Source organism: Bufo bufo, chromosome 1 (assembly GCF_905171765.1).
Source record: "Bufo bufo chromosome 1, aBufBuf1.1, whole genome shotgun sequence".
In the NCBI taxonomy this organism is placed as follows: Eukaryota; Metazoa; Chordata; class Amphibia; order Anura; family Bufonidae; genus Bufo; species Bufo bufo.
Genome location: NC_053389.1, coordinates 319,092,921 through 319,116,893, shown reverse-complemented (window position 1 = coordinate 319,116,893; position 23,973 = coordinate 319,092,921). Strand labels below are relative to the sequence as shown.

The 23,973-nt window shown below is 43.7% G+C and overlaps 1 protein-coding gene across 1 annotated transcript in view; it reads right to left on the bottom strand.

The window, feature by feature from the left end:
- Positions 1-23,973, bottom strand: part of LOC121008948 (histidine--tRNA ligase, cytoplasmic-like) — a 113,949-nt gene that overhangs the window by 77,200 nt on the left and 12,776 nt on the right. Inside the window, exons 3-5 of the mRNA XM_040441785.1 lie at positions 15,064-15,183; positions 9,834-9,929; positions 9,395-9,520 (exon numbers count right to left, since the gene is read on the bottom strand). Coding sequence (XP_040297719.1) covers positions 9,395-9,520; positions 9,834-9,929; positions 15,064-15,183 — 342 coding nt within the window. The remainder of the gene's footprint in view (positions 1-9,394; positions 9,521-9,833; positions 9,930-15,063; positions 15,184-23,973) is intronic.

Genomic DNA, 23,973 nt, shown 5'->3' with positions numbered 1-23,973 from the left:
AAAATTCTAAACCTTCTAGTGTCCTAAAAAAAATTAAAAAAAATTACATTACTAAAATGATGCCAACATAAAGTAGACATATGGGGAATGTTAATTAATAAATATTTTATGAGGCTTCACTATTTGTCTGAAAAGCAGAGAGATTCAAATTTATTAAACAGTGAATAGGTAAAACATATTGACTCAAATTTACCATTAACATGAAGTACAATGTGTCACAAGAAAACAATCACTAAATGGCTTGGATAAATCAAAGCGTTTCAAAGTTATTACCACATAAAGTGACATTTCATATTTTCAAAATTAGGCCTGGTCAGGAAGGGGGTAAATGTCCCGGTCTGGTAGTGGTTAATTAACCCTTTCAGGACCCTACCATATTTCACCTTAAGGACCAGGCATTTTTTTTTTTTATTGGACATGTGTTACTTTATGTTGCAATATCTTTGGAACGCCTTTACTAAGGGTACTTTCACACTAGCGTTAAAGTTTTCCATCCTAGGAGCTCAATACCGGAAAAAAACGCATCAGTTTTATCCCAATGCATTCTGAATGGAAAGCATCAGGATGTCTTCAGTTCAGTCACTTTTGGCCCGAGAAAATACCCGGTATATGGCAGCAATTTTTTTTTTCCCCCTCACCCATGACGTCACCAATGCGAGAATAAAAAAAAAAGTCCAAAAATAGGGGGACTACGGCCTGAAGTACTTTTCTCCCAAAGGCCGCATCTGAGTTGAGATGTAACCTATACTGTTTTAAAAAAAAGTGTGGGGAGAACTCCAAGTAGCCGCTCTACAGATCTGGGGCAACGAAGCCTCAGCCCTTTCTGTCCAGGAGGTAGCTACTGCCCTGGTAGAATGAGCCCCAACCCCCATTGGAGGGGGAAGCTCAAGAGAAGAGTAGAGTAGGCCATCGAAATAGCATTCTTAACCCATCTAGCTATCACACTAGAGGAGACTGTATGGCCCCCACACTTTCCCTGGAACTGAATAAGGAGGTTTTCATATATCCTCCAAGGAGAAGTGGAATCTAAGTAAAACAGTAGACACCTTCTGACATCCAAGCAATGAAATCTCTCCTCTAAGGCATTTGGCTGGGTTAGGGCAAAAAGGACGGACGAATCACATCCTGATTTACGTGGAAATCTGAAACCACCTTTGGCTGAAAAGAAGGGATAGGCCTGATGATAACCTTGTCTTCTAGGATGGTAGTATAGGGAGGGAATGCAGAAAAAGCTTGTATTTCAGATACCCTTCTGGCCGAGGTTATAGCAAGAAGGAAGGCCAATTTACAAGAGAGAATCTTAATCGAAATGTCACTTAATGGTTCAAATGGTTTCTGGGATAGAGCCGTAAGAACTGTATTTAGCTCCCAGGGAGGGGACAAGGATCTGAGGGAAGGCTGAGACCTAGAAGCAGCAGATAAAAATCTCCTGATCCAAGGATGCTCCACTAACCTATAATCAAAAAATTAACTTAGGGCAGCTACCTGAACCTTCAAAGTGAGGCTTTAAGATGTCTTTCAAGCCCTGCTTGTAAAAATTCTAGCACTTTTGGAATTTCTGGAGACTTAAGAGGATCTGGACTATAACCTAAGAAGATAGAAAACACATTCCAAATTTTTATATACATTTCTTAGAGGTCACCTCCTTTCTACTTTTTAGCATTGTGGAGACCACTTTAACTGACAAACCCCTTCCTAACCAGATTTTCCTTTCAACCTTCATGCTGACAAGTGAAGGAATTCTGGATTGTGGTGAAGTAACGAGCCCTGGAAAAGAAGATCTTCCCTCAATGGCAGAGTCCAGGGAGGTTGCATTGTCAATTTCAGAAGATTCGAGTACCAGCACTTGGGCCACTTTGGGGCTATCAAGATGATAGATGCTCCTTCACTCTCCATCTTGTTCAACACTTAAAGGGGTAGTCCCATCACGATGATCACTGTTAAATCCGTCAATGATTTGACAGTGATAATTATTTGTAAATACATTTATTTACCCAATTCCTGCCCTTTTTGAGAAAATAAGTCCCCTCTTACCTGATAGTTGTCTTTCGTCTCCCCTGGTTACGGCCACCTCTCCTGTCGAATCCTGCCGGGCCGCGCTTGCGCAGAAGACTGAAGATTTTCTCCCGGCCGGGCAATGTCCTGAACGAGCACGCCGCCGCGCATGGGCCATGATGACTTCTTTCAGGCCAGTATAGTATAGAGCCGCAAACGCGCACACCGGCTCTGTACTATACAGGCCAGGAATAAGTCACCATGGCGCATGCGCGTTCAGGACATTGCGCAGCCCGGCCAAGAGAAGAATCCAGGAAGTGAACAAGGGTAAGTCTAAAAAGTGAAGATTGGAATACCCCTTTAAGGGATTAGGCAAAAGGGAGGAAAGGCGTACCCCAACTCTAGACTCCAGTCCTGTGCTAACCCATCCACTGCTGATGGGCTGTCTAAGTGATTTAGGGAGAAAAAACTTTCTACATTCCTGTTTGTTCCGGAGGCAAACAGGTCTACCGAAGGCAGACCATATTTCTGGACTATCTGAGAAAATACACTGCTCAAAAAAATAAAGGGAACACTTAAACAACACAATATAACTCCAAGTCAATCACACTTCTGTGAAATCAAACTGTCCACTTAGGAAGCAACACTGAGTGACAATCAATTTCACATGCTGTTGTGCAAATGGGATAGACAACAGGTGGAAATTATAGGCAATTAGCAAGACACCCCCAATAAAGGAGTGGTTCTGCAGGTGGTGACCACAGACCACGTCTCAGTTCCTATGCTTCCTGGCTGATGTTTTGGTCACTTTTGAATGCTGGCGGTGCTTTCACTCTAGTGGTAGCATGAGACTGAGTCTACAACCCACACAAGTGGCTCAGGTAGTGCAGCTTATCCAGGATGGCACATCAATGCGAGCTTTGGCAAGAAGGTTTGCTGTGTCTGTCAGCGTAGTGTCTAGAGCATGGAGGCGCTACCAGGAGACAGGCCAGTACATCCGGAGATGTGGAGGAGGCCGTAGGAGGGCAACAACCCAGCAGCAGGACCACTACCTCCGCCTTTGTGCAAGGAGGAACAGGCGGAGCACTGCCAGAGCCCTGCAAAATGACCTCCAGCAGGCCACAAATGTGCATGTGTCTGCTCAAGCCTCAAACGGTCAGAAACAGACTCCATGAGGGTGATATGAGGGCCCGACGTCCACAGGTGGGGGTTGTGCTTACAGCCCAACACCGTGCAGGACGTTTGGCATTTGCCAGAGAACACCAAGATTGGGAATTCGCGACTGGCGCCCTGTGCTCTTCACAGATGAAAGCAGGTTCACACTGAGCACAAGTGAAAGACGTGACAGTCTTGAGACGCCATGGAGAACGTTCTGCTGCCTGCAACATCCTGAAACCTGAATCCAATTGAGCACATCTGGGACATCATGTCTCGCTCTATCCACCAACGTCACATTGCACCACAGACTGTCCAGGAGTTGGCAGATGCTTTAGTCCAGGTCTAGGAGGAGATCCCTCAGGAGACCGTCCGCCACCTCATCAGGAGCATGCACAGGAGTTGTAGGGAGGTCATACAGGCACGTGGAGGCCACACACACTACTGAGCCTCATTTTGACTTGTTTTAAGGACATTACATCAAAGTTGGATCAGCCTGTAGTGTGTTTTTCCACTTTAATTTTGAGTGTGACTCCAAATCCAGACCTCCATGGGCTGAAAAATTTGATTTCCATTTTTTATTTTTGTGTGATTTTGTTGTCAGCACATTCAACTATGTAAAGAACAAAGTATTTCAGAAGAATATTTAATTAATTCAGATCTAGGATGTGTTATTTTTGTGTTCCCTTTATTTTTTTGAGCAGTGTATTTCTTTGTTCAGGCACCAGTCTCCCTGTTTTACGGAAACTCAACTGAGGAAGTCCACTACAGTATTTTTCTTTCCCTTCAAGTGAATTGCTGAAAGGAAGAGCATCCTTGTCTCTGCTAAATAAAAAAATCTCCTGGCATAGGTTTAGGAGGGAGAAGACTTTTGTCCCCCCCTTGACGGTTTATTTAGGACACCACTGTTGTATTGTCCGAATAAAAAAATCCTCTTGTTTCATACTTCCGGAAATGCTACCATCAGAGCCATTAGTACCGCTTTTAACTCCTTGAAATTGGACGATTCCTTTCTTGTATTCAGGTCCCACCTCCCCTGCCATTACCTACTCTGGGAGTGGGCACCCCATTTCCAAGGACTGGCATCGGTGGTCACAATGGTCTGATCTAGGAATGTCTATGGGACACCTGCTGAAAGATGCTCTGGGATCCACCACATCAGGGAGAGCCTTGCTTTTGAGGATAGATGGAACTTCTGATCTAAAGAATACAGAGAACCGTCCCACCACCTCAGGATATCTGCTTGAAGATTTCTGGAGTGGATCTGCGCATATGGAACTGCCAGGATTGCAGACGTCATTTGTCCCAGTACCGCGATCACTTCTCTGAAAGTACACCGGTAAGACAAAGATTGACCATATCAATTCTATAATTGTCTTTCTTTGTGGTGGAAGAAAACTCCATTGTAGACAAGAATCCAACTGAATCCCCAAAAAAACACAACTCTGAGAAGGAATCAAGTTTGACTTTTTCCAATTGATTAACCACCCCAGGTCTTCTAAAGTGGAGCAGAGGAACTTGATATCTTTTTCTAGACCTTCTCTTGACTGAGAAACAATCAGAAAATCGTCCAGATAGGGTATTAGAGAAATGCCTGACTGTCTTAAAAAAGCTGCCACCTCGGCTATCACCTTGGTGAAGATCCTCAGTGCCTGTGACACACCGAACGGAAGAGCTTTGTACTGGAGATGTAATAACTCTCCCGAAACCCATACCGCTGTTCTTAAAAAACTTATGAGGAAGGATGAATTGGCACATAATAGTATGAGTCCTCTGGGTCCAGACTTGCCATTAAGCAACCCTGGAAGAGAAGATTCACAGTAGATTTTATGGTCTCCATTCTGAATTTTTTGTACACTAGGGATTTGTCCAGTTTTTTTAGATTTAGAATAACCCTGAATGTTCCATCCGGCTTTTTTTTTTACCAGAAACAAAGAGCAATAGAATCCCTTGCCTCTTTCTGCTATGGGAACTGGCCAAACTACTCCCTTGTGGAAGAGGGAAAGAACTTCTGACTGTAAGGCCTCCGTTCTTTCCTGATTTTTGGGGCAGACTGGAAGAAAAAAAAATTTCTGGACAAGAAAGGAACTCCAGCCGGAATCCGTTTTCTATTACGCTTAAAATCCATTTGTTTTGGGACACAGATTTCCAGGCTGGAAGGAAGTCCGACAGTCTTCCTCCCACCTGACTTCTGGCATCATTGAGATTTGTCTTTGGGTTTGTTGTCCTGGGTTTTGAACAGAAAACCCCCAGACTTCCTAGAGAATCTCTTTCACTTACATTACTCTGCTTACTGCTGTGCTCTTTAAACATAGCCTGACGTTTACGAAAAAAGGGATTCTTTTGGGGGAGCGGAAACCTCTTCTTGTTGTCTGAAGCTCTCTCTAATAGGTCATCAAGAGATGAACCGAACAGTCTAGAACAGGGATGCTCAACCTGCGGCCCTCCAGCTGTTGTAAAACTACAACTCACACGATGCCCTTCTGTAGGATGATACCTGTAGGCTGTCAGGGAATGATGGGAGTTGTAGTTTTGCAACAGCTGGAGGGCCGCGGGTTGAGCATGCCTGGTCTAGAACCTTCACATGGGAGAGAGCCAAGTCTAGACTCTGAGCCCTAATCCCCTTTCCAAGACCTAAGCCATACAGCTCACCTAGCTGCATTTGACATGGCCGCAGCTCTGGCAGAAAAACAAACTATATCCGTGGAGGAGTCTGCCAAAAAATCTGCCGCCTTGTGGAAGGTTGGTAGAGAGGCAAGTAAATCTTCTCTTGGTGTTTTGTCTCTGATATGAGATTCTAACTGCCCCAGCCATAACCTTAAAGACCTAGATACCCACGAGGCCGCAATGGCCGGTCTGAGACTTGTCGAGGCACATTTCCATGATCGTCTGAGATAAACATCTGCCTTTTTGTCTAAAGGGTCTCCTAAACAGCCTAGGTCTTCGAAGGGAAGGTCAGATTTTTTTGGCGATCTTTGCTACCAGAGAATCTACGGAAGGAGCCCTGTCCCATACGTTAGATACTGATTCCTCAAACGGGTATTTACGCTTGACAGAATTTGTAATTAAAAAAAATCCTGTCCGGATTTCTCCATTCCTTTTTAATTAATGCTTCAAATGTTCTTGTGAATGGAAAAAAACTATGGTGTTTTGGGCCCAGACCCCCAAAAGCCTGGTCAGCAATAGTTTTAGGCTCTTAAACGTCCTCCAATTGCATATTAGTTTTTACGGCTTTTAATAAGGGCTCTACATCTTCTGGAGGAAAAACGAGACTTCCCTGCTGTATCTTCATCAGAAGTCCTAATCAGAGGACAAATCCTGGTCTGATTCTAGGTCTCCATCTATTCCGGAAGGCTCAGAGTCAGAGTCCCAGTTATAGGCCTGTCTCTCTGGCGATTTTTGCCGGCCTCGCTTGAAGGATTTTATGGAAGATTTAACTTCCAAACAAACTAAGGCCTTAGTGGATTTTGATAAGCTATGGGATTCTTCCATCACTAGCTTATCAATACACGATTGACATAATGGTTTAACATATGTAGAAGACATAGGCACTTTACATCCTCCACATTCTGTATGTTTGGATTTGCCGGAAGCTTTCTTAGGTACTTTAGCAACCTACGAAAAAAATCTTTCCCCCTCCTCAGGTCCAATACCGGGCTTGTGGGCCTCGAGGGTTCCACGGGGTTCGCGCGTCCGGTGTCACCTGGCTCTGACATGATACGCGGCTGCTCCAGATCCTGCACAGCACTGTGTACGTTCACGGCTGGCTGCCTTCTCCTGCTGCCGGATTTATAAATTTATAACGCGCCTCGGCCAGGGCTCCAGATGGCGACCAAAATGGTCGCCAATGCGACTTAGAATTTACAAATGGCGGCAAGATTTTTTAGTCTTGTCGCCATTTGCGACTAGACCCGCAGCTCTGCTCAATACAGCGGCGGGGCACAGGAGATGATCGTTCTCAGCAGCGCAGGAGGAGTCTCTCCCTCCCCCCTGTGCTGCTGCCGCCGCCTCCACCAGTAAGAAGAGATGGGAGGAGGAGGGGAGGGGCTGTGGCCACTGCGCCACCAATGAAGATAACTGACCTGTAATACAAATACAGGAGGCGGGTGCTGGAATCAAATAGCCGACACCCGACCTTTGTGACAGGGAGCTGCGATCAGCTGCAGTTGAGTTAACCCTTCAGGTGCGGTACCTAAAATATTAAGTTTAAATCCCCCCTTTCCCAATTTTACATATAAAATATATAAACAATAAATAAATAAACATATTACATAGTGCTGTCCAAAACTATTAAATTATAAAAAAAATATCTCCTATGCGGTGAGCATTCGCCATTTTTTTGTCACCCCAAAAAAAATAGCATAGGACTGTTCTATTATGGGCCGAATGTTTCATAAAATGCGAAATGCACGCGGCTTTTTTGTCTTTTTTTTTTTTTTTTGCGCGGTATTGAGTATCGCAATACTTTTTTAGGGTGACGAAAGCGAATAAAAATTTTGGTTTCAAAACAACCCTACGCCGATCTGATCGGCGTAGCGTTGTCACGATACCAAAATTTTGATTCGGTTTCGGTCTGGAGCACAGGCCTCGGCTCCTTTCCATGGCCCAAGGAAAAAAAAAAAAAAAAGGGGTGGGGCGCCTAATCCACGGCAGCTGAACTTCCGGCCCCGCCACAGGAAATGACGTCTATGCGCCGGAAGCCGCTCCAAGTCTGGGCATGCGCCGAGCGTCCTGGAGCCCGATTCCGCCATCTTGGAAATGAGACGCAGCCACTGCCATGGACCGGGAGCCGCCTGAACACGACCACAGCGGCTCCCCGAAGAGGATTGGGAGGAGGCAGGATGAAGGGCAGACTTAGGCGACGGGTCCAACGGGAGACTTATGCCGCCAGGGATAGGTCCCTTTACGGTGTAGTAGACCCGGACCTTCCCCAGCCATCTAGGTGAAAAGTATGATTTAGAGGGAACTCCTCAGGTACCTCCTATCCTGAACTGAGGTGTGGGGGATGGGGGGGGGGGGGGGGGTGAACCTTGTCATCTCGTCAGGTTTCCTGTCCTGGATGGGAGGTCCATGGGTGCCGTCATGGGTGAGGGGAAAACCGGATCCAGTTTCCCGGTCTGCGCATGCGCAAACCTTTAAATCTGTGAAAAAGATAAAACGGAACTGCCTGACGGAAAGAACCCTTATCCAAGCCATTCTGAGATTGTTTTCTTGTGACACATTGCACTTCATGATAGTGGAAAATTTCAGTCAAAATAATTTAATTTTTATTTATAGAAAAGAAATACCAAATAAGTCACTGTGGGGCTTACACAATAGAAACCACCCATAAATGACCCCATTTTAGAAACCACACCCCCTCAGTATTCAAAACTGATTTTACAAACTTTTTTTTAACACTTTAGGTGTTCCACAAGAATTAAAGGAAAATGTAGATGACATTTCTGAATTTCACTTTTTGGGCAGATTTTCCATTTTAAATCCATTTCTAATCCATTTCTCCTGTAATAAAGAAAGGGTTAACAACCAAACAAAACTCAATATTTATTACCCTAATTCTGTAGTTTACAGAAATACCGCATTTGTGATCGTAAACTGCTGTATGGACACACGGAGGGCAGATTTCATTTTTTTTTTTTTAACGGCGTTCAGGTAATGGTGTCGATCATTACAGACGTGGCAATACCCAATATGTCTGTTTGTGTGTTCTATTATGGGACTTCAACTTCTGGGGGCCTTATCCTCTCTGCAATGCATTACAATACATCTTGTCAACTTGTATGCTGGCAGCCTGCCTGTGACACCCAGCCTAACGGGCTGGATCTCACAGGCCTCCGTAGAAGGCAAGCCCCGATGCCTATGGAAGGCATCGGGCTGCCTTCTTGGCCATCAGGTCCCCGTCACTGCAGCTCGGGGACCCGAAGGGAACCTGTACCCTCCACAAACCACCTGCATGCTGCGGTCAGCTTTGACTGCGGCATACAAGGGGTTAATACACAGACATCGGTGTTTCCATCGATCCTGGCGTATGCAGCAGGGGCCTGGCTGTCAGTGACTGACAGGTCCATGCCGTCGATTGGGCGGGCGCTGTCCCTGCACCCGCCTGATCAGCCTGTAGTACTTGTACGGCAGTGGTACTTAAGTGGCGTCCACCAGCTCCGTACATGTACAGCGCAGGTCCTCTACGGGTTAATACTACACAGTAGGTATGTTTGTTTGGTCTGTATAATATTTAAAGACTTACACATTGGTAGAATTCTCTGTAGCGGCCTCTGGTCATAGCTGGGTTGTCCCTTCTGTAGACTTTAGCAATATGGTAACGCTTAATGTTGGTAATCTTGTTCATTGCCAAATAACGAGCAAATGGAACCTGACAGCATAGGTAAGGATTGTAAAGCAGTGACACACAGTGCTAGATACAGTAAAATCTAAAACAAATAGATAATTATATACATGTATACACTGCTGAAAGCACTGGACAATAAGCCCAAAAACAAAAAAAGCAAACCTAACTGGTTCACTAGAATGAAAAGCACACAGCTTTGTCAGCGCCAAAGACTTGGAATGGAATAGCAGAGAACGTTCTCGATTGGCACTCCATTCAAACTTCTCCCAGCCACAGTCTGGTTGGGCTGAGGGTGATGTGGGCACCGGTTTTGATCACTTCCTTTTTAAAAGGATACAGTAAGATCATAACGTAGAGAGAGCAATTCACCACCCTGATCTTTCAGGTCGTATATAAGCTTAGAGTCTTCTCCATATTTTCCTGTTAATGTTTCCTAAAAAAGATAATGCATACTGTATAAAAGATATGTATATTGTCCCTAAAGCAAAATCTAAGTAAAAGACAGAAGCTCCACCTTTACAACTATGAAAACACAGGAAAAGGCATGGTATGTGATTATGATTTAGGTATGTACTATTATTTCAGTGCCATGGCCTGAGTGAGACTGTCTCCAAGCTCTTGCCATCTCTGACATTTTATCGTTATTATACTGGCAAATGGCGGAATCGCTGTAAGTGTTTGGCTGTCCTGATGGCAGCTGCTGAAGAACGCTACTTCTGTAGTCATGATTGGAAGGCATCACTGCACAGCGAATGTTAGCAGCCCAAGACAGCGACTACTGCATCTACTATGCTATGAGCTGTGAAATCTACCAACATACTGACATATGCCACTTCCAAACTTCAGGAATTTGACAGTACTTCCGTGTGGTTGGAAAGCCACCATGCTTGACGTGGATACACAAAGCTCATTGGGGAAGATTTACTATTGAAAACTGGTATATGCTTTACTCTGTATTTCAGAGTCTGACCCCCTCCGATCAAGAAAACAGGGCCCCATATCGCATAACCAGAATGCCCCTTTGAAACACTATTGTAACCTTTTTACACCTTGTCTGACAAGGGGACATGGCTTAACAGAAAGAAGTGTGATTTTGCAGAAAAGGCCAACTTATAGGTGTAGTAAACTTGGTCTAAAGACTGTAAGAGTCATTTACAAAGGCTCTATGCCAGAAAACTTGGGTAAATAAGCTGCAAGTTTCTCAGTTTTATTTAAATGCTATCTGCACAAACATGGTAGCATTTAACCACTTGCCGCAACTGTAACGCCGAAAGGCGTCATCGCGGCGGCTCCCCCAGGCTACGCTAACGCCGATTGACGTCATCTCGCGTGAGCCGAGATTTCCTGTGAACGCGCGCACACAGGAACGGAAGGTAAGAGAGTTGATCTCCAGCCTGCCAGCGGCGATCGTTCGCTGGCAGGCTGGAGATGTGATTTTTTTTAACCCCTAACAGGTATATTAGACGCTGTTTTGATAACAGTGTCTAATATACCTGCTACCTGGTCCTCTGGTGGTCCCCTTTGTTTGGATCGACCACCAGAGGACACAGGTAGCTCAGTAAAGTAGCACCAAGCACCACTACACTACACCCCCCCCCCGTCACTTATTAACCCCTTATTAGCCCCTGATCACCCCATATAGACTCCCTGATCACCCCCCTGTCATTGATTACCCCCCTGTCATTGATAACCCCCCTGTAAAGCTCCATTCAGACGTCCGCATGATTTTTACGGATCCACTGATAGATGGATCGGATCCGCAAAACGCACACGGACGTCTGAATGGAGCCTTACAGGGGCATGATCAATGACTGTGGTGATCACCCCATATAGACTCCCTCATCACCCCCCTGTCATTGATCACCCCCCTGTAAAGCTCCATTCAGACGTCCGCATGATTTTTACGGATCCACTGATAGATGGATCGGATCCGCAAAACACATACAGGCGTCTCCCTGGAGCCTTCCAGGGGGGGTGATCACCCCATATAGACTCCCTGATCACCCCCCTGTCATTGATCACCCCCCCTGTCATTGATCACCCCCCCTGTCATTGATCACCCCCCCTGTCATTGATCACCCCCCCTGTCATTGATCACCCCCCCTGTCATTGATCACCCCCCCCTGTCATTGATCACCCCCCCCTGTCATTGATCACCCCCCCCTGTCATTGATCACCCCCCCCTGTCATTGATCACCCCCCCCTGTCATTGATCACCCCCCCCTGTCATTGATCACCCCCCCCTGTCATTGATCACCCCCCCCTGTCATTGATCACCCCCCCCTGTCATTGATCACCCCCCCCTGTCATTGATCACCCCCCCGTCAGGCTGCATTCAGATGTCCGTATGATTTTTACGGATCCACGGATACATGGATCGGATCCGCAAAACACATACGGACATCTGAATGGAGCCTTATAGGGGGGTGATCAATGACAGGGGGGTGATCACCCCATATAGACTCCCTGATCACCCCCCCGGTCATTGATCACCCCTCTGTAAGGCTCCAGTCAGACATTTTTTTTGGCCCAAGTTAGCGGAAATTATTTTTTTTTTCTTACAAAGTTTCATATTCCACTAACTTGTGTCAAAAAATTAAATCTCACATGAACTCACCATACCCCTCACGGAATCCAAATGCGTAAAATTTTTTAGACATTTATATTCCAGACTTCTTCTCACGCTTTAGGGCCCCTAGAATGCCAGGGCAGTATAAATACCCCACATGTGACCCCATTTCGGAAAGAAGACACCCCCAGGTATTCCGTGAGGGGCATATTGAGTCCATGAAAGATTGAAATTTTTGTCCCAAGTTAGCGGAAAGGGAGACTTTGTGAGAAAAAAATAAAAAATATCAATTTCCGCTAACTTGTGCCAAAAAAAAAAAAAAAATTCTATGAACTCGCCATGCCCCTCATTGAATACCTTGGGGTGTCTTCTTTCCAAAATGGGGTCACATGTGGGGTATTTATACTGCCCTGGCATTCTAGGGGCCCCAAAGCGTGAGAAGAAGTCTGGTATCCAAATGTCTAAAAATGCCCTCCTAAAAGGAATTTGGGCACCTTTGCGCATCTAGGCTGCAAAAAAAGTGTCACACATCTGGTATCGCCGTACTCAGGAGAAGTTGGGGAATGTGTTTTGGGGTGTCATTTTACATATACCCATGCTGGGTGAGAGAAATATCTTGGTCAAATGCCAACTTTGTATAAAAAAATGGGAAAAGTTGTCTTTTGCCAAGATATTTCTCTCACCCAGCATGGGTATATGTAAAATGACACCCCAAAACACATTCCCCAACTTCTCCTGAATACGGCGATACCACATGTGTGACACTTTTTTGCAGCCTAGGTGGGCAAAGGGGCCCATATTCCAAAGAGCACCTTTAGGATTTCACTGGACATTTACCTACTTACCACACATTAGGCCCCCTGGAAAATGCCAGGGCAGTATAACTACCCCACAAGTGACCCCATTTTGGAAAGAAGACACCCCAAGGTATTCCGTGAGGGGCATGGAGAGTTCCTAGAATTTTTTATTTTTTGTCACAAGTTAGTGGAAAATGATGATTTTTTATTTTATTTTTTCTTACAAAGTCTCATATTCCACTAACTTGTGACAAAAAATAAAAACTTCCATGAACTCACTATGCCCATCAGCGAATACCTTGGGGTGTCTTCTTTCCAAAATGGGGTCACTTGTGGGGTAGTTATACTGCCCTGGCATTCTAGGGGCCCAAATGTGTGGTAAGGAGTTTGAAATCAAATTCTGTAAAAAATGACCAGTGAAATCCGAAAGGTGCTCTTTGGAATATGGGCCCCTTTGCCCACCTAGGCTGCAAAAAAGTGTCACACATGTGGTATCTCCGTATTCAGGAGAAGTTGGGGAATGTGTTTTGGGGTGTCATTTTACATATTCCCATGCTGGGTGAGAGAAATATCTTGGCAAAAGACAACTTTTACCATTTTTTTTATACAAAGTTGTCTTTTGCCAAGATATTTCTCTCACCCAGCATGGGTATATGTAAAATGACACCCCAAAACACATTCCCCAACTTCTCCTGAATACGGAGATACCACATGTGTGACACTTTTTTGCAGCCTAGGTGGGCAAAGGGGCCCACATTCCAAAGAGCACCTTTCGGATTTCACCAGCCATTTTTTACAGAATTTGATTTCAAACTCCTTACCACACATTTGGGCCCCTAGAATGCCAGGGCAGTATAACTACCCCACAAGTGACCCCATTTTGAAAAGAAGACATCCCAAGGTATTCGCTGATGGGCATAGTGAGTTCATGGAAGCTTTTATTTTTTGTCACAAGTTAGTGGAATATGAGACTTTGTAAGAAAAAAAAATAAAAAAATAAAAATAATCATTTTCCGCTAACTTGTGACAAAAAATAAAAAGTTCTATGAACTCACTATGCCCATCAGCGAATACCTTAGGGTGACTACTTTCCGAAATGGGGTCATTTGTGGGGTGTTTGTACTGTCTGGGCATTGTAGAACCTCAGGAAACATGACAGGTGCTCAGAAAGTCAGAGCTGCTTCAAAAAGCGGAAATTCACATTTTTGTACCATAGTTTGTAAACGCTATAACTTTTACCCAAACCATTTTTTTTTTACCCAAACATTTTTTTTTTATCAAAGACATGTAGAACAATAAATTTAGAGCAAAATTTATATATGGATCTCGTTTTTTTTGCAAAATTTTACAACTGAAAGTGAAAAATGTCTTTTTTGCAAAAAAAATCGTTAAATTTCGATTAATAACAAAAAAAGTAAAAATGTCAGCAGCAATGAAATACCACCAAATGAAAGCTCTATTAGTGAGAAGAAAAGGAGGTAAAATTCATTTGGGTGGTAAGTTGCATGACCGAGCAATAAACCGCTAAAGTTGTGGAGTGCCGATTTGTAAAAAAGGGCCTGGTCTTTAGGGGGGTATAAACCTGTGGTCCTTAAGTGGTTAAATAGAAATAATAATAATAATAAATAATAATATTAACTTGTGTGGCTTTTACAGAGAAGTTCAGGGGTGGAAACCTATAATGTACGAGTAGGAGAAGGCTACTTTCCCACTAGCGTTTTTACTGGATCCGGCAGGGTTCAGCAAAAACGCTTCAGTTACTGACAATACAACCATCTGCATCTGTTATGAATGGATCCGGTTGTATTATCTTTAACATACCCAAGACGGATCCATCATGAAATCCATTCAAAGTCAATGGGAGACGGATCCATTTTCTATTGTGTCAGATAGTGTCAGAGTTAAACGGATCCGTCCCCATTGACTTGCATTGTGGGTCATGACAGATTCGTTTTGCGCCACATCCCATGACGGAAAGAAAACCGCAGCGGTTTGCTCTCCGGTATGGGAAAGCAACCAAATGGTACAGAATGCTTTTTAGAGTATTCCGTTTTGTTAAGTTACGCTTTGTCCCCATTGGCAATGAATGAGGACAAAACGGAAGCATTTTTTTTCCGGTATTGAGATCCTATGACGGATCTCAATACTGGAAAATAGAAATGCTAGTGTGAAAGTAGGCGAAATCACTGAAACATCCTTACCTTCAGCTCAAATACAGGAGTGTCAATGGTCTCAGCACCGTGGCGCTTAAAACAGTTGATAATTGTGTTGAAAACCTTCTCTCGAATGGCCATCTGTTTAGGATTATAATCCCTTGTGCCCTGAGAAGCAGAAAACGCTTGTGAATAAATAATATACATACAGTTGTAATGTTCTATTATTTAACAGTTTTGGTTCCTTTACAAATTACATTCAGCAAATGGACTCATACACAGTACTTTGATCAAAATGTGTGACTGTAGCTGTAAGACTGAGTTCACATAGGCGATGAACTGTCTGCTCTACTGATCTGTCAGAACGGGACGGGACGGGACGGGGGACTGCGTTAGGCGACTTTCACATGACCGTATTTTCGATCCGCTGCTGATCCGCATCCATGTGCTGTCCTACAAATTATAGAACAGGGGTGGGCAACCTCCAGCACTCCAGCTGTTGTGAAACTGCAACTCCCAGCATGGGGTAGATGTGGGGGAGGGTGGTAGCGAGGAGGCTCAGGAAAGTGAGGTAGGTAGCTGGATAACAGTTAGAAAGCAGGATAAAGAGAAGAGTGCCAGGGCAGCTAGCCCTGATCTGACACACCCCAACAAGTTTGCAAGGTTGGCAGATGAGGGGGATGTCAGTCCAGGGAGAGCACTGCTGCAGCCGGACACTTCCTCTGCCAGTCAGGGGAATGTCAGCTCCAGTAAGCAGGGAACCAGGAGAGCAGGGTAAGTCACACAGGTGCTGGTAGTGGGAGACTCCATTATTAGGGGAACAGATAGGTCAATCTGTCACAAAGACCGGGATCGTTGAATGTTGTGCTGTCTTCCTGGCGCTCGAGTTCGACACATCGTTGATCGGGTTGACAGATTACTGGGAGAGGCTGGAGAAGATCCAGTGGTCATGGTCCATATCGAAACCAATGACAAAGTTAGAGGTAGGTGGAGCGTCCTTAACCGCCTCCGGACCGCCTAACGCAGGATTGCGTTCCGGAGGCGGTCGATTCATTCCTCCTTGACGCGCCATCTCGCAAGACGCGAGATTTCCTGTGAACGTGTGCACACAGGACCGCGCGTTCACAGGAACCGAAGATAAACGAGTGGATCAGCAGCCTGCCAGCGGCGATCATTCGCTGGCAGGCAGTAGATGCGATTTTTTTAACCCAAAAAGGTATATTAGACGCTGTTTTGATAACAGCGTCTAATATACCTGCTACCTGGTCCTCTGGTGGTCCCTTTTGCTTGGATCGACCACCAGAGGACACAGGCAGCTCTGTAAGTAGCACCAAACACCACTACACCCCCCCTGTCAATTATTAACCCCTTATTAACCCCTGATCACCCCATATAGACTCCCTGATAACCCCCCTGTAAGGCTCCAGTCAGGCGCCCGTATGTGTTTTGCGGATCCACGGATCCGCAAAACACGGACACTGGCAATGTGCTTTCCGCATTTTGCGGATCCGCACATTGCCAGAACTATATAGAAAATGCCTTTTCTTGTCCGCAATTGCGGACAAGAATAGGACATGTTCTATAGGCTCTACAAAAAAAACGCAGTGTTCGCCCGATCAGGCCTGATCTTGTGCGCGCACACTTGCGTTCAGTCCGCCCCACCGCAGTGACAGGAATTTTTTTTCTGATCACTGCAAAAACACCATAAAATCGCTGCGGCGCTATAAAGATCACTTTTGAGGGGCATGGCAGGTTCATAGAATATTTATTTATTTTTATTTTTTTGTCACAAGTTAGCAGAAATTGATTTATTTATTTTTTTTTCTTACAAAGTCTCATATTCCAAAAGAGATATTCCTCTCACCCAGCATGGGTATATGTAAAAATAAATACACCCCAAAACACATTGCCCTACTTCTCCTGAGTACAGCGATACCACATGTGACACTTTTTTGCAGCCTAGGTGCGTAAAGGGGCCGAAAGTCCAATGAGTACCTTTAGGCTTTACAGGGTTGCTCACAATTTAGCCCCGCCCAAAATGCCAGGGCAGTACAAACACCCCACAAATGACCCCATTTCGGAAAGTAGACACCCCAAAGTATTCGCTGAGGGGCATATTGAGTCCATGAAACATTTAACTTTTTGTCACAAATTAGCGGAAAGGGAGACTTTGTGAGAAAATAAAATAAAATCAATTTCCACTAACTTGTGCCAAAAAAAAAAAAATAATAATAATAATCTTCTATGAACTCACCATGCCCCTCATGGAATACCTTGGGGTGTCTTCTTTCCAAAATGGGGTCACATGTGGGGTATTTATACTGCCCTGGCATTTTAGGTGCCCTAAAGCGTGAGAAGAAGTCTGGAATCCAAATGTCTAAAAATGACCTCCTAAAAAGAATTTGGGCCCCTTTGCGCACCTAGGCTGCAAAAAAGTGTCACACATCTGGTATCGCCGTACTCAGGAGAAGTAGGGCAATGTGTTTTGGGGTGTCTTTACATATACCCATGCTGGGTGAGAGAAATCTCTCTAAAATGACAACTTTGTATAAAAAATTTTTGGGAAAAGTTGACTTTTAGAGATATTTCTCTCACCCAGCATGGGTATATGTAAAAATACACCCCAAAACACATTGCCCTACTTCTTCTGAGTACGGCAATACCACATGTGTGACACTTTTTTGCAGCCTAGGTGCCCAAATTCTAAAGAGCACCTTTAGGATTTCACAGGGCATTTTTTAGGCATTTGGATTCCAGACTTCTTCTCACACTTTAGGTCCCCTAAAATGCCAGGGCAATATAAATACCCCACAAGTGACCCCATTTTGGAAAGAAGACACCCCAAGGTATTTCGTAATGGGCATAGTGAGTTCATGGAAGTTTTTATTTTTTGTCACAAGTTTGTGGCATATGAGACTTTGTAAGAAAAAAAAAAAAAATATATATATATATATATATATATATATATATATATATATATATATATATATATATATATATATATATATATATATATATATATATATATATAAAAAAAAAATAAAAAAAAAAAAATCATCATTTTCCGCTAACTTGTGACAAAAAATAAAAACTTCTATGAACTCACTATGCCCATCAGCGAATACCTTAGGGCAGTGTTGGCGAACCTTTTATAGACCAAGTGCCGAAACTGCAACCCAAAACCCACTTATTTATTGCAAAGTGCCAACACGGCAATTTTACCTAAATACTACAATCCAATATAGTATATCCTCCATGTACTTTATCATTTAGCTATAATAGCCTGCCTACATTCAGTGCGATGACTGTGCCATCCATAGTGCACCCTGCACTGATGAATGACAGGAAAAGGCATATTGGTACACCATAGACTTTTTCCAGGGTGTGAGTGCCCACAGAGAGGGCTCTGAGTGCCACCTCTGGCACCCGTGCCATAGGTCCGCCACCACCGCCTTAGAGTGTCTACTTTCCGAAATGGGGTCATTTGTGGGATGTTTCTACTGTCTGGGCATTGTAGAACCTCAGGAAACATGACAGGTGCTCAGAAAGTCAGAGCTGCTTCAAAATGCGGAAATTCACATTTTTGTACCATAGTTTGTAAACGCTAGAACTTTTGCGCAAACCAATAAATATACACTTATTGCATTTTTTTTATCAAAGACATGTAGAACAATAAATTTAGAGAAAAATTAAATAGAAATGTAGTTTTATTTGAAAAAATTTACAACTGAAAGTGAAAAATTTCATTTTTTTGCAAAAATTTAGGTCAATTTCGATTAATAACAAAAAAAGTAAAAATGTCAGCAGCAATGAAATCCCACCAAATGAAAGCTCTATTAGTGAGAAGAAAAGGAGGTAAAATTAATTTGGGTGGTAAGTTGTATGACCGAGCAATAAACGGTGAAAGTAGTGTAGTGCAGAATTGTAAAAAGTGGTCTGGTCATTAAGGGGGTTTAAGCTAGGGGAGCTGAGGTGGTTAAAGGATAACTGTCACATTTAGACCCCAAATTCAATTTTCATATATGTAGTTACTAATAACATGATATTCCAGAATCAGTTACTATTAGACTGACTTACCCCATATTTAATAAGATTCAGCCCTTAGCAACCAATCTGCATAAAACTGCAATTTCACTATTCAGTTAAGATGGCCGCCACTGCCCTCACTAGCCAGTAACAATAGCTCCCCAAAAGTGTCAGTAACCAGAGCCCTCCCCCCTAAAGGGTTAATCTCCTGCAGCACAAAGGGGTCCTCTTACCACATGTTGCTTTCATTTATACACTGAGCAGATGGCAGATATCCCTTCCCTGCTCTGCGCTGCTTCGACTCTGCATTCTCCAGCTCTGCTGAATGAGGGAGCGTCTGCCAAGCGCAGGGACAGGGAGAAGTGCACACAGCCCAGGCACTGTTATCAGCTGCTGGGGAGGACCTGGCTTTAATCATTTACTTACAGTCCCTGGCTGTCAGTAAAGTGACCTTGCACGCTGCAAGAGACAGACAGACCATGCCTAGCAACACTATTTTAAGCACAGGTAAAAGTAGGCCTACAGGGAACAAAAATGTGGAATTAAGGGGTAATTGAATACACAGTGAAAAGTTGAAATAGGGCCACCAAGGTGATATTAAATCACCACAATCAAATACTGCCCAAAAAAATAAAAAAAATACGACAGTTATCCTTTAAAAATGATTTTAGGAATTTAGGTCACAAGCTTAGGGCAAGGAGCTCAAAAAGGTAGTGTTTTCCAAAATACTACCTGTACCACGAGCCACACAAGAAAAGCAGCGGGAGATTAGGGAGGTAAATAAGTGGCTTAAGAACTGGTGTAGGAAGGAGGGGTTTGGGTTCCTGGAGAACTAGGCCGACCTCTGTCGGCTAAAGGCTCTATCGTAAAGATGGGCTGCACCTCAATGGGGAAGGGGCAGCTGTGTTGGGGGAGAAGATGGCTAGAAGGTTCAAGGTGTGTTTAAACTAGGGACGGGGGGGAATTACATTACATTACAGGATGGGAAGATACTGCTGATAGGGACTGGCGGAGGAATGGAAGGAGGGACTAGAACAGTTCAAAAGGAAAGGTGTAGGGTAAAAATATACATAAACCTCTTAATTGTATGTACACTAATGCCAGAAGCCTGACTAATAAAACTGGTGAATTGGAATTAGTGATGTGTGAGGAGGACTATGACATAGTGGGAATAACTTACGACATGGCTGGATGATAGCCATGAATGAGCGGTTACCGTACAGGATTACAGTCTGTTTAGAAAGGATCGCCACAACCGGGGAGGGGGAGGGGTATGCCTTTATGTAAAGTCCTGTCTAAAGCCCACAATGCGAGAAGATGTAAGTGAGGGACATGAACATGTGGAGTCAGTGTGGGTAGAAATACATGGAGGAAAAAAAAAAACTACAATAAAATACTAATAGGAGTTTATTATAAACCACCTAATATACTAGAGTCCACAGAAAATCTGCTACTAAACGAGATAGACGAGGCGGCAGATCATAATGATGTCGTTATTATGGGGGACTTCAACTACTCAGGTATAGACTGGGAAACTGAAAAGGAAACAGGTTCTTTGCAATAACCAACAATTACCTTTCCCAACTGGTTCAGGACCCAACTAAAGGGATGGCCATACTGGACTTGGTATTAACCAATAGACCTGATAGAACAAATGTGCAGGTTGGGGGACACCTGGGAAATAGTGACCATAAAGTAATAACCTTCCAATTATCATTCAAAAGAGCGTTTCTTCAGGGAGGAACAAAAATACCAAACTTCAAAACAGCAAAATTCTGCCAATTAAGAGAGGCCATAGGCCTAACTAACTGGGCCAAAGTCCTCAAGAATAAAAATACAGCCACAAAATAGGATTTTTGTAAAAGCATCCAAAAATCTAATTGTGAGAGGTACATACCTTATGGGAATAAAAGGGTATGGAACAAGAAGAAAAAAAGTGGATAAATAGAACTGTAAAGAAAACAAATGACAAAAAGAAAGCCTTTAAATCACTAAAACATGAGGGTAGCAAGGAAGCACTGAAAAACTAAGGAAAAAAATTGAATGTGTAAAAAAAAAAAAAAAAAAAAAAAGGTGCCAAACTAGAGACCAAGAGATTAATTGCCAAAGAGAGCAAAACTAACCCTAAAATGTTCTTCAATTAAATAAATAGTAAAAAGTATAAATCTGAAGGTGTCGGCCCTCTACAGAGTATTGGGGGGGGGGGGGGGGGGAGTTGCAGACAGCGATGAGGAGAAAGCAAAGCTATTAAATATTTTTTTCTCCACTGTATTCACTGAGGAAAATAAACTGTCAGATGAAATGCAGAATGAAAAACTAAATTCCCCATTAAAAGTGCCCTGTCTGACCCAGGAAGAAGTACAGCGGCGTCTTAAAAAGATTAAAATAGACAAATCACCAGGACCAGATGGCATACACCCCTGTTTCCTGAGAGAATTAAGTAATGTCATAGCCAGACCCTTATTTCTGATATTTAAGGACTTTACGGTAAGAGCAGTGAGACTATGGAACTCTCTGCCTGATGAGGTGGCAATGGTGAATTCACTAAAAGAGTTCAAGAGGGACCTGGATGTATTTCTGGAGTGTAATATTATAGGCTACAGCTACTAGAGATGATTCCAGGGAGTTATTCCGATTGCCTGATTGGCGTTAGGAAGGAAATTTTTTCCCCCTGAAGTGGGGAAAATTGGCTCCTACCTCACAGGGTTTGTTTTTTTTTGTTTTTTTTTTGCCTTCCTCTGGATCAACTTGCAGGATAACAGGCCGAACTGGATGGACAGTTGTCTTTTTTTTCGGCCTAATAAACTATGTATGTTACTATGTACTATGTATGGATGCTTGCTCCTCTCCTCTCAGAACTCCCACAGAAATGAATGGAGCATGCTGGGAATTGTAGTCTCACAACAGCTGAAGTGTTAAAGGTTGCTGATCCCGTTTTTAAAACATATTATAAATATAAAATGTAGATGGGCCCCTAACTGCATAGATGAAGCGGAGCACAGAGAAACCTGGAGCAAGTCCAAAAGCTCCTATTCACACTATACCAATAAAGACACACGTATCACCGGCTCTATAACGTTTCATCCAGCAATAAGGTAGAGGCCTCAGAGACTCACCACTACCTCAAAGATGTCTCCTACCCAGTCCTGTATCTCCTCGGAATTATTCCATAAGCTCCACATGCTGTCAGCGCAGATGTCTGTCACCACAATCACTGCTGTTCACACTAGCAGAGGATCGTAGCCTCTCAGTCTGCACTATCTACCTCTATTTTCCATCTAGTGATCTCTCCCTTTGGCGCGACTTGCCGCATGGTGTGCATCTCTCAGGTGAACAGTTTACTCCATCTGGGCTCAGCTGACTGCTACAATCCTCCGCAAGTGCATACACTTGATTGCGGTGAGAGACAGCGCGGGGAGTTCCTTATTGTTGGATGAAATGTTATAGAGATGGTGATACGCGTGTCTAAATTATAGAACATGTCCCGTTCGTTTTCAAGACAAGAATAGTCATTTTTACAATGGAGTGCAGACCGGATCCAAAATTTGCGGATATGGTCACGTGAATGCAGAATTATTTTGAGCATCAGTTGTGCTCAGTTTGCATCAATTCTACCAGACATCAGGTATTCTTGACAGAAGGGCAGGACTTTTTATCCTATCAAAAATACCTGATGTCTGGTAGAAATAACGCAAACCCGGCATAAATGATGCTAAAAATATGACGGATCAGTTGCATCTTGCTTCTGTACTGCAGCCATGGCATGTAGGAAGTGTTTAGGATAGAAGCAAATCGGATACGTTTGGCTATCCTGTTGAAACATCTTATGGCAAGGAAAAAAAAGGAATCAACCGTATACTGTACAGAATCCATAGTCATCCACTGGCCTCCACGTGACTTGCTTCCATTAGCATCCTATTTTTCCAACATTAAAACAGAGAAAGTAATTCATACAAAAACCCTCAATAAATAATATTAGCAGAGAATGTGAATCTACTCAGAGCAAAATGTTTCACTCCTCTAGTGAATATGGCCCTGCTCCAGTGTGCAAACCCTTCAGAGGACAAATCCAAAAGCCATCAACCAATGGAAGAGAAAAGCAGGATCCAACAGGACTGTCACTAATCCAGTAAATCCACAATCATAAATATTAGTTACATGTAGTAAAATGTACAACACGTTTGAGATCTATACGACCCTTTCCTCATTGAATACATTATTATAATTACAAATATTGCAAGCTATGCAGTCTACTAGAGCTTGGGAGATGCAACCTGCTGTCAGGTGGGCCAAGCTCATTTGCCATTTTGTTCAAGGACCTGGGAGTTGGTTTAGTTTCACATGTTGCTGGTGGGATCATTCGTTCATATGGACAATCACTATCTTATGTGTGCTGTTTATAACAGAGCTTAGACAGCTTTTCCGGATCAGTTTTCATACTGGCAAATTCCAACAGACCCTGCTGACTTTAGTGATGTCTGTATAAGGTCCTGGCATTGCTGCAGTTCTTAGAAAATCCACTCGAGAATTATGATGTCTGGAGAGCTGACACATTCTTATTCTAGTGATCATATTCGTTAAATCATTATGTCCATGCACCTTTATGCTTTCCAGATTTTCACTATATATGTCTGCTACATTGTATCCTGCGTCAGCACTTCCCCCAAACAGCTGATCGGTGAGAGCATCGAGAGTCGGACTCCCACCAATCTGATACTGATGAGGATAGATAATCAATACCTATGTTCTAGTAGCGGGTGCTGGTTGTGCAATACGCCTGTCACCTAGCCATGATACCAGGATCTGGGTTGCGCAGTGATCCTATGCAGCAGCCACTTCCGGGATCTGTGCCGTACATTGGGCAGGTGATCCTAGCCTGGTGTCAGAACCTGCAGCGCATGCATGAGCCTGAATCTATTGCCCCAGTGCTAG